The sequence below is a fragment of the Aureococcus anophagefferens genome (assembly GCF_000186865.1).
Source record: "Aureococcus anophagefferens unplaced genomic scaffold AURANscaffold_7, whole genome shotgun sequence".
In the NCBI taxonomy this organism is placed as follows: domain Eukaryota; class Pelagophyceae; order Pelagomonadales; family Pelagomonadaceae; genus Aureococcus; species Aureococcus anophagefferens.
This window is the reverse complement of record NW_008705567.1, coordinates 2,156,068-2,166,254: the sequence shown is the minus strand read 5'-3', so window position 1 is coordinate 2,166,254 and position 10,187 is coordinate 2,156,068. Positions and strand designations below refer to the sequence as shown.

General features: G+C 73.3%; 4 protein-coding genes across 4 annotated transcripts in view; all 4 read right to left on the bottom strand.

The window, feature by feature from the left end:
* AURANDRAFT_2677 (hypothetical protein) overlaps positions 1–256 on the bottom strand; it is a gene marked incomplete at both ends in the record, with an annotated part of 5,081 nt that extends 4,825 nt beyond the window's left edge. Inside the window, one exon of the mRNA XM_009037726.1 lies at positions 56–256. Coding sequence (XP_009035974.1) covers positions 56–256 — 201 coding nt within the window. The remainder of the gene's footprint in view (positions 1–55) is intronic.
* A 4,536-nt stretch (positions 257–4,792) lies between these two features.
* Positions 4,793–5,587, bottom strand: AURANDRAFT_12582 (hypothetical protein; the record flags this gene model as incomplete). Its single annotated transcript, XM_009037981.1, has 1 exon — positions 4,793–5,587. A coding segment is annotated over one exon (795 nt), but the record flags the coding sequence as incomplete, so codon positions are not given.
* Positions 5,588–6,401: 814 nt separating this feature from the next.
* On the bottom strand, positions 6,402–7,334 carry AURANDRAFT_11767 (hypothetical protein; the record flags this gene model as incomplete). Its single annotated transcript, XM_009037980.1, has 2 exons — positions 6,402–6,827; positions 6,864–7,334. Coding segments are annotated over 2 exons (897 nt in total), but the record flags the coding sequence as incomplete, so codon positions are not given.
* Positions 7,335–7,942: 608 nt separating this feature from the next.
* AURANDRAFT_25148 (hypothetical protein) lies at positions 7,943–8,410 on the bottom strand (the record flags this gene model as incomplete). The annotated part of the gene is made up of 1 exon (XM_009037979.1): positions 7,943–8,410. A coding segment is annotated over one exon (468 nt), but the record flags the coding sequence as incomplete, so codon positions are not given.
* Positions 8,411–10,187: the final 1,777 nt, after the last annotated feature.

Sequence of the window (10,187 nt, the reverse complement as noted above, 5' to 3'; positions counted from 1 at the left end):
GCACGACGCCCAGCACGGCCGTCCGCAGCCGCGCGGGCGTGATGGGCACGCCGACGAGCTCGCGGCCCGTCTCGAAGCCCATGCCGCCGCCGAGCTCCCAGATGTGCGCGACGTCCTTGGCCGCGCTCGTCGTCCGCGACCGCCGCGCGAAGACGTACTCGAGGGCGACCGTGGGCTTCGGCGCCTCCTTGGCGACGGACGGCTGGAGCAGGGCGAGCAGGCTCGACTTGCCGCTGCCCTGCTGCCCCACGAAGAGGCTGTAGCTCTCGAGGCTCGCGTTCGCCTTGTCCTCCTTCGCCGGCGCCTTCTCGAGGATGTCGAAGAGCGTCTCGATCTCCTCCTCCTCCTTCTTCCGCCGCCGTCGCGGCGGGTCGGCCATCGCGGCGGCGCGACGCGGCGAGCTCGGTATACGAATCGTTTGGCTGCCCCGGTGCTTGCCCTCCGCGCCGCTTGCATGTGCAGCACGGCGGCATCGACGGCCTGAAAAACGCCGAGGCATGCTCGGGGCAGCCATCTGAGGCAGCCCACTCGGTGGAGCGGCGGCGCGGCCTCGGAGCATCGACCCATGGGCCCGAAGAAGAGCAAGAAGGTCGCGCCCGCCGACGGCGGCAAGAAGGGCAACAAGAAGGGCGCGAGCAAGAAGGTCGCGCCCGCCGCGCCGGCGGCCGCCGCGCCGGCGCCGGCGCCCGCACCGGCGCCGCCGCCGGCGCCCGCGCCGCCGCCGGAGCCCGTCGGCCCGCCGCCGCTGCCCACGGACCCGCTCGAGTACGCGCGCGCCGTCTGGAGCGACCCGCCGCGCGAGGACGTCGCCGTCGCCAAGGTCCGCGTCGTCTACAGCTCGTACAAGACGGAGTTCGAGACGCGCAACGGCGTCGTGCGCTGGAAGGACATCGACGACGAGTACGCCATCTCCTTCGTGTTCAAGGGCGAATTCGCGAAAAAAATGCGCGCGTTCCCCGCGGGCGTGAAATCGAGCGACGCCGCGGCCGACGACGTGCCCGCGATGGCGTCCGCCATGGGCACCGTGGGCGTCGACGACGAGGGCGAGCGCGACGCGTCCCTCGACGAGCTCTTCTGGCTCGGGCTCGAGCCCGACTTCGACGGCAAATACACGCTCGAGGTCGAGGAGGACGAGGCGGCGGGCCTCGGCGTCGAGACGCGCGACGGCCCCCTGGTGCTGGGCGAGAACCCCAACGGCGGCGGCGCCCTGCCCGTCGGCGACGCGGGCGCGCGGAAGGAGGGCTGCTCCTGCATCTACGGGAACCCGTGCCAGGACAAGTACGTCTGCCTGAACTGGAACGGCCGCTTCGAAGTCGCCAAGAAGAACGGGTGGAAGGGGTTTTAAGACGTCGGGGCGTAGGAGGGGACTTTCGTCGCCGTGGGAGAGTATGAATCTTCGTCCTCGTCCTCCGAGTCGTCCTCGTCCTCGTCCTCTTCGTCCTCCGCGAGTCCCTTCGCGTGCGGCGGCGCGGCCGCGCCCGCGGCGGCGCCGCCGAGGGCGACGTCGACGGTCGTGGACTGCCCCCACTCGTCGGTGACGGTGAGCGTCGCGCCCGCGGCGGCGGCGCGGACGCCGGAGACGGACACGCGCGTCTGCCGCCAGTGGGGCAGCCACTCGAAGTCGCCCTGGCTCAGCGTCGAGCCCCGCGCCTCGAGGACGAAGGACGCGGCCATGGCCCGCGTCGACTTGAAGGCCGCGTGGGACTTGAAGTCGAGGCGGCCGTCGTCGCCGAGCGTCGCGCCGTACGCCAGAGGCGCGGAGAAGAACTTCTCCGGCGCGTAGACCTTCCAGCCGCTCGAGATGCCCTGGGCGCAGCCCTTGAGCGTCTCGTCGTTCGTCTCCCAGTCCTCGGCCACGCACGTGCGCTCCGCGTTGCCGTAGATCTTGTAGGACCAGGCCACTTTGCCGTCGCGCGTGACTTCCAACAATTCCGTGTCGAAGAGGAGGTTTCGCGATGGCGACTGGATCGCGGGCCACCAGCTCGTGAACACGTTCTTCGACGGCAGCAGGTCCGCGTCGCCAAAGACCTCGCTGTAGCCGTAGGGGAACTCGTCGTAGAAGACGTACTCGAAGAAGATCCGCGCCGTCTCGGCGCCCTCGTCGACTTTGAACCCGAGCACGCGGCTCGGGAAGTGGGACGTCTGGCTCGCGACCGTGTCCTTGTCGTCGCCCTGGCCCGTGTAGGCGTTGTCGAAGAGGAAGACGCCGTCCTCCGCGAAGGACTCGGGGTTGTGCTGGCCGTGCCAGAACGAGGAGCCGCGCGCGTAGGTCTGGCCCCGCTGGTCGACGATGTCGAGCGTGCCGTAGTCGCCGCCGGCGATCCACTTCGTCGCGCCCGTCGCGACGTCGATGGCGTTGACGCTGTTGTAGAGGCGGCACGACACGTAGGCCGTCTCCGCGCCGGCGGCGTCGGCGACGACCTGGACCGCGTTGACGTCGCGGCAGTTGTCGACCTCGACGCCCTTGCGGATGCCGCCCGTCGCCGCGTCGATCAAGGAGAAGGACGTGCCGCACTGGCCGACGCAGTCGAGGTGCGCGCCCGTCGACTGCCAGTAGGCGTCGTCGCCGGCCTCGAGCTGGATGTCGTGGCTCGAGAAGATGATCTTGTCGTTGAGGCGCCGCAGGTGGTCGCCGGCGACGTTCGCCTTGTCCTCGTCGTCTTTCCAGCTCCAGACGTAGGCGTAGCCGTCCTCGTTCATGAAGTCGTTCGACATCGTCACGAGCGTGTCCGGGTCGACGACCTTGACGGGGTCGAAGTGCGTCGACATCTCGCCCCGGTCCTTGTCCGTCGTCGACACGACGCTCACCAGCTCGCCGTCCTGCGCCGCGACGACGAGGAAGCTCGACCGCGTGCCGTCGACGCCGTTGCCGTTGTAGAGCGCGAAGGCCACGAGGCCGCCTTCGCGGCCCGTGGACCCGGCGACGAGCGCCGGGTCGTAGGTCACGTCGACGCGGCTCGGCACGAGCTCGAGGAGGTCGTCCCAGCCGTCGACGCGGTCGACGAAGGCCCGCACGTTCGCGAAGGCGAGGAAGTCCGACGCCGTGTAGGAGCAGGCGACGGACCCGTCCGCGGCCGCCGCGCAGCGCTGTGTCGCCGCGTCGCCGGGCGGCGGCGCGCTCGCGTCGGGCCGGAGCGCCTGGGCCGCGTCGACGTCCGCGGCGCTCTTGGGCGCCCGCGACGATTCCGTCGGGCCGCCCTCGGGGCGATCCGCGGGCGCGCCGTCCTTCAGGCGCTTCGCGTCCTCGCGGTCGGGGAGGGAGTCGGGCGCGTCCCGGGCGACGCCGCGGTCGTCGGCGGTGGAGGCGGCGTCGGTGGAGGCGTCGGCGTCGGCGGCGTCGGCGGCATCGGAGGGCGCGTCGTCGTCGCCGCCGTCGGGGGGCGGGATGATTTCGTCGGCGACGGCGTCGGAGGGCGCGTCGTCGTCGCCGCCGTCGGGGGACGGGATGACGCCGTCGGCATCGGAGGGCGCGTCGTCGTCGCCGCCGTCCGGGGGCGGGACGATTTCGTCGGCGAGGGGCGCCCAGTCGTCGGCCGCGGCCGCGAGGGACGTCGCGTCCGCGGGGGCCGGGGCCTTGTGGGGGTCCGCGGCCTTGCCGAAGTCGACGGCGAGCGACGTCTCCGTCGGGCTCGCCGGCGTCTCCGCCGGCGCGCGGAGCCCGCCGCCGTCGATGATTTTGGGCTCGGACGCGATCGCGTCGGTCTGCACGTCCTCGGGCCGGTGCGGCCAGAGTTCGTCGTCCGGCGCGTCGGCCGCCGGCGCGGCGTCCATGGCCTCGCCCCCGGCGGGGGGCGCCGCCCCGGGCCGCCGCGCCGGCGCCGTGAGCACGGCCGCGGACGTCGCGAACGCGACGGCGAAGACGACGAGGAACGCCTGGCGCCGGTGCCGCGGGATCCAGGGGGCCCGTTCCCGCGCCGGCGCCTCGACGGGGCCGTCGTGGTAGCTCGACGAGAAGGGGTTGAGCAGGGATTCGGCCTCGGGATCGTCCTCCATCTCGTCGAGGCGGTCCGAGAAGGCGCCGGGCGAGTACAATGGGGCGCTCATGATGTTCGAGCCGGCGTCGGATGGGTTCGGCGCGCCGGGTGGGGTTCGCCGGGTCTGAGAGTAGTCCCCCCGCGCTCGCGGGCCTCCCCAGGGGTCTGAGAGTGTGACCGCGCGCGCCCGCAGGAGGGTGATCCTCGAGCCTCGAGCAATTGGCAAGTGAATTTCAGCGCCGCGACGCCGTGCGAGCTCGCGCACAGCCTGCGAGTGCCTTCGCCCCGCCCCTCGCTCCGCCCCTCGCACAACGCTCTTACTACACGGAGCTCCACCACGCGGCGTTGGGGTCGTCGTCGTCGACGCGGCGCTCGAGCGGCGACGGCCGCGGCGGCGTCTCCGCCAAGCGCCGCGGCTCCGGCGCCGCGAGGTCGCCCGGGCGCGCGCGGCGCGGGTCGAGGCTCGCGGGCGGCGGCGTGCGCGGCCGGTCGTCGAGCGTCGCGAGCTCGAGCGCGGGCGCCGCGGCGTGGTCCGGCGACTTGGACCGCCGCGCCGCGCGCTCGCGCGCGCGCTCCCTCCGCGCGTGGTTCACGCGGCCGCAGCCGCGGAACAGCACGCGCGGCGCCTCGCGGACGACGCGGCCCAGGTCCGCCGTGACGTCGCCGATGAAGAACATGTCGCGGTAGGCCTGGTCGTAGGACAGCGCCTGGTCGTCGCCGCCGCCGTCCGCGTCCCAGGCCGCGGAGCTCCGCGCGGGCGACGCGCCGAGGGCCGCCATGGGGTTGAAGGTCGCGCCCCGGACGCAGTCTTTCGCGTGCTCGCGCCAGCCGAAGACGCCCAGGTGGACGACGGAGAACACGGCCATCTCGACGCAGACGACGAAGTCGTTCATGCCCGTCGTCGTCGCGTCCGCGGACCGGTGGCTCAGCTGGCGCCGGATGACGCCCAGCGCGACGAGGATGGAGATGGCGCAGTACTGCCAGAAGCAGAAGAAGACCACGGCCTTGACCGCGAGGAATTTGGCCAAAGGCCGCCCCCGCTGGAGCGGCGCGCAGGGCAGGCTCGCGTGGTAGAAGTAGATGAGGTAGTAGAGCGCGAGCGTCACGGACGAGTTGTTCAGGAGCATGAGCCAGAGGTAGGACCCCGAGAACCGCAGGTCCGCGTCGTCGTAGTCGCCGCTGAAGTAGAGGAAGAGCGTGCAGACGGCCGTCAGCGGCCGCACGATGGAGTACTGGAGCGTGCAGAGGCGGCACGTCGCGAGGAAGACGGACATGTCGTGGTCGCCCATCCACCCGAAGGGCCACCAGTGCTTCTGGGGCGGCTGCGCGGCGAAGAACGCCTGCGCGGCGTCCTCGCCGCCCATGTAGTCGATGAGCAGCGCGACGAAGTTGTAGATGACGTAGCTCTCGTAGACGTCGCGCGGCACCTCGAAGAGGATGGCCACGCGGATGAAGCAGAGCGACAGGAACGAGTCCACGGCGTAGATGGGCACCATCCAGAGGATGCGGATCACGTAGCGCTGCCGCTGGGGCTTCACGTAGTTCCGCAGGTGGCTCCGGATGAGGTGGAGCGACATGGCGATGGACACGATCGTACACAAGCCCGCGACGATGACGGCGCTGTCGTAGGTGCCGAGCAGCGGCCGCGCGTCCGTGGGGCGCGGCGTCGGCAGGAACGACGGCCGCGGCGTCGGCGCGTGCGTCGTCGGCGCCAAGGTCGGCGCGACGGTCGTCGGCGCCAGGGACAGCTCGAAGGGCGCCGCCGACGGGAAGAGCGTCGGCGCCATGCGTGCGACGGCGCGGCGCCGATCGACGCGCGCAGCAGTCGACGCGCGCAGCACGCCGGCGTTGGCCTACCAGACAACAACGGCGGCGCGCGCGAGAGCAGGGGTCGGCGCAGGCGTGGCGGGCGACGTGCGCAGCACGCAGGCGTTGGCCGACCGTCCGCGCGCGTCGACGGCGGCGCGGACGGCGCGGGCGAGGGCGCAGGCGACGAAGGCGCCACAAAGCCAACGTTGCTCAGGCACGACGCGATGATGCCGTCCGACACGACACGTCCGTGCCACGACGCCCCCGTCGGACGCGCGAAACACGGACCCCGGGGGACTTCAGAAGCGACGTTCCTTAGCCTCACTTGGCGTACTTGAAGTCGGCGAAGTCGTAGGCCTCGCCGGGCGCGGGCACGAGCGGCGGCGCGTCGTCGCCGTCCTCGTCCATGGCGTCGTCGTCGTCGTCGCTCTCGTCGTCGCTGTCGTCGTCGGCCATGGGCTGGTGCGCGAGGCCGACGACGTCGAGCGCGCCCGCGTCCGTCGTGGGCTTGTCCGCGACGGCGAGGACGACGCCGTCGGCCATGGCGTCGAAGTCGTCGGCGACGAGGCCCTTGACGAGCGTCGCGCGCGACGCGTCGGAGGCGGAGGCGGCCTTGGCCGGGGGCGCCGTGTAGAACTTGACGTCGCCGCGCGCGAAGTCGCGGAGCACCTCCGTCGCCGCCTTGTCGAAGTCGGGCACGCCGCCGCGCTTGAGGCGGCCCGTCTTCTTCGCGACGGCCGCGAGGAAGCGCTGGGGGTCGTCGAAGGCCGGCAGGTCGTAGCGCATGGCGAGGGCCGCGGGGTCCGCGCGCTTGATCAGCGCGCACGCGGCCGCGGGCGCGTCGCGGAGCTCCGCGGCGTCGACGCAGCCGCGCAGCAGCAGCGAGCAGAGCGCGTCCGCGCGGTCGTCGCCCGAGCCCTTCTCGTGGGCGACGCCGACGACGCCCGGCGAGTCGATGAGCGTGAGCTTCGAGTCGAGCTTCACCTCCTTCAACGACTTGGTGAAGCCGGGCGTCGCCGACACGGCTCCGCTCCCCGCGTCGCGCTGCGAGCCGTGGTCCGCGCCGCGCCGCGCGCCCACGAGGGACTTGATCACCGACGACTTGCCCGCGTTCGGGAAGCCGACGACGCCGACCACGAGAGCGCCGGGCCGCCCGCCGGACTCGTCGCGCGCGTAGTTCTTCAGCAGTTGGAGCAGCGAGTCGACGCCGAGCGCGGACGTGAGCGCGCGCGCGTCGTCGCAGACGGCCGCGTCGCGCGATTTGTCCAGCGGGTTCACGCCGGACGCGCCGCCCTTCTGCGTGCCCGCCTTGAACGCGACGACGGCCAAACCCGTGGACCGGAGCGCGTCGAGCCATTTCGTGGCGACGTCGCGGGGGACCAGATCGACCTTGTTGAGCACGAGCACGAGCCGCTTGCCCGGCGCGCCCGCGACCATGTTCTCCACGCGCGAACTCCGCGACCCGAGGGGGTCGCGCGCGTCTAAAACCTGGAGCACGACGTCGCTGCTCTCGACGACCTTGGCCAATTCCTTCGCGTAGGCCCGCGCGGACCGCTTCGCGGCGTCGCCGACGTCGAGCGCGGCGTCGCGCGACACCGCGGCGTCGCCCAAGCCGCCGCCGCCGCCGCGCGCCTCGAAGGCCTCGCCCGCGGCGCGCGCGCTCGCCGCGAGCGCCGCGAGCGACCCGCCGCCGGCCTTGGCGAGCTTCCGCGCCTCCGCGCGCGCCTCGCGGTCCTCGACCTTCTTCCGCTCCGCCTTCTCCTTGGCGAGCGCGACCTGCTCCAGGAGCTCCTTCTTCAGCGGCCACGAGTTCGGGATGCCCGGGTCCTTGAACTTCTTCCCGGGCGCCTTGCCGCCCTTCTTCGCGAGCTTGCGCAGCTTGCGGTCGTGCTCCTGGACGCGCTTCTGGATCTTGTACTTCTGCTTCAGGGTCTGGCGGCTCGACTTGCTCTTCTTCTTGACCATGGTCGCTGCTGGCCCTGCGACGACGCGCGAGGCGACGGGCGATGAAATCGTCCGAAGCCGAGCGCGAAGCAAACTTCGAGGCGTTGGCGTCACCTTGTCGTCAAGTAGTGAAGTAAGTTGTGTCCGTTAAGGGACAGGTCTCCCGCGTTGCCAAACCTTACTCGCCGCCCCACTTCTCGTCAAGTATCGCCGCCTCATAGCCAACTCTTACTCGCCGCCCCCGCGCCGCTGGCGCGCCAGAGGGCCCCCGAGACGTGGACGTTGAGCGACCGCACGACGCCGAGCTGGGGGATCTCGACGCAGACGTCGCAGAGGTCCATGAGGTCCCCGGGCACGCCCTCCTTCTCCCGGCCGAGGAGGAGCACCGCGGGCGACGGCAGCTCCGCGTCGCCGGCGAGGGACGTCGAGTTCGTCGCCTGCTCGAGGGCGACGACGGCGTAGCCCCGCGCCTTGAGGCCGAGGAGCCAGGGCCGGAGGTCGCGCGGCGCGACGGCCTCCGTCGCGATCCACCGCTCCGCCGTGACCGCGATGGCCTTGAACTCCTTCGTCCGCGCGCAGCGGTCGTCGGGCAACACCAATTTCTCGCAGGCGAAGACCTCCGCCGTGCGGCAGAGGCCCGCGAGGTTCGGCGCCTTGTCGACGAGCGACGCGCAGACGACGAGCGGCACGGTCTCGCGGCCGACGGCGTTGCGCCGCCCGCGCGCGAGCGCGGCGGACCCGGAAGCGTCGCCCGGCGCCGCCGGCGCGCGCGCGCCGTCGTCGTCGGAGTCGTCGTGGCCGAGGTCGACGGCGATCTGGTCGATCTTCCGTTGCACGAAGAGCGGCTCGCGCGGCGGCGGCGGCTCCGCGGGAGCGACGCCCGGCGGCGGCGGCGGCGGCTTCCAGAGGAGCTGCGCGAGGCCCGCCGCCTCCTCGGCGGCGTTGAGCTCCGCGTTCGCGCGACGGACGCGGGCACGACGTCGCCGTATTCGTGCGCGCCGCTCGCGAGCATGCCCTCGACCGTGCAGAGCGCCGGCGACCGCAGCTTCGAGAAGAATTTCGATTGGCGCTCGAGGTTGCGCCGTAAATCCGGGTCGACGCGCAGCGCGCGGACGAGCACCGCGAGGAAGCCGTCGCACGCGTCCAGATCCACATCCTCCGTGAGCCGCGCCACGAGGAGCTGCGCGACGCCCCGCACGAGGCCGCGGCTGCTGCCCACGAGGCCCGCGGCGAGGCGCAGCAGCTCCGGGCGGAAGGCCACCGCCGCCGGCGCCACGGGCCCCCAGACCCCGTCGTCGCCGTCGCCCGGCAACACGCCGTGGCCGAGCGCGACCAGCAGGCTCGCGAGCGCGAGCTCGCGGCCGCAGGGCATGTCCGCGGCCGTCGCCTCGGCGACGGGCGCGCCGAGCCGGGGCAGCACGACGGCCGGCCAGCGCCGCGCGGCGAGGCACGCCGCGGCCTCGACGGCGTAGCGGACGCACGGCAGCGACGGCGACGCGAGCGCGTCGACGGCCGCCGCGGCGACGGTTTCCGGGCAGGCCGGCGGCGCGCGCGCGAAGATGACGCCCAGGGCCTGCCAGCAGCGGAGCCGCGCGCCCCAGGCCGACGTGCGCCCCGCGGACGCGCGCCGCGTCGCCGCGAGCAGGCCCGCGTCGCGCACCGCGAGCTCGGTCGCGACGAAGTCGCCGAGCGCGCCGACGCCCCGCGAGCTCCCAAAGTCCTCGAGGCACCGCAGCACGGCCAGGCGCGCCAGGCTCAGGCCGCCCTTGCCCGCGTCGTCGGCCATGAGCGCCAGGACGGCCCCGTCGCCGCCGTGCTGCCCGTCGTCGGGCCCGTCGTCGGGGATCTCGTCGACGTGGAGCAGGGGCTCGCGGTAGAGCAGCAGGTCCGCCGCGACGCCGGCGAAGATGGAAAAGCGCGCCGGGTCCGCGTCCTTGGCCGCGGCGAAGGCGCTGCAGAGGCCGAACGCGAGCGCGCGCGACGCGTGCGGCCGCCGGCTCCTCGCGTGTTCCAGGAACGCCGCCGCTAAACCCGCGACGGACGCCCCGAAGGCCTCGCTCGCGGCCGCGTCCGTCAGGTAGCGCGCCGCCGCCGGCGCGACGACGCGCGTCGCCAGGGCCGCGGCGACGCGCGGCGACTTGGACGCGCAGTCGAGGAACGCGCGGAGCGACAGATCGACGACGCGACCGCAACCCGCCGCGTCGCCCGCGCGCAGCGCGTGGAAGGCGCAGCGCAGGCAGGCGACGACGGCGGCGCGGCTCGTGCCGCAGCGCTCGAGGGACGCGGCCAGATCCTCCGCGTCCACTTCGACGCCGCCCGCGTCGAGGACCGCGGCGACGACGCCCCATCGAGCGGCCTCGGCCGCGGCGACGGCGCGCGTGTCGCGCGCCGACGGCGCCCGCGCGCAGGCCTCGGCGAAGGCCGCCGCGGCGTTGCGCCAGGTGCCGTCGAGCCGCGGGT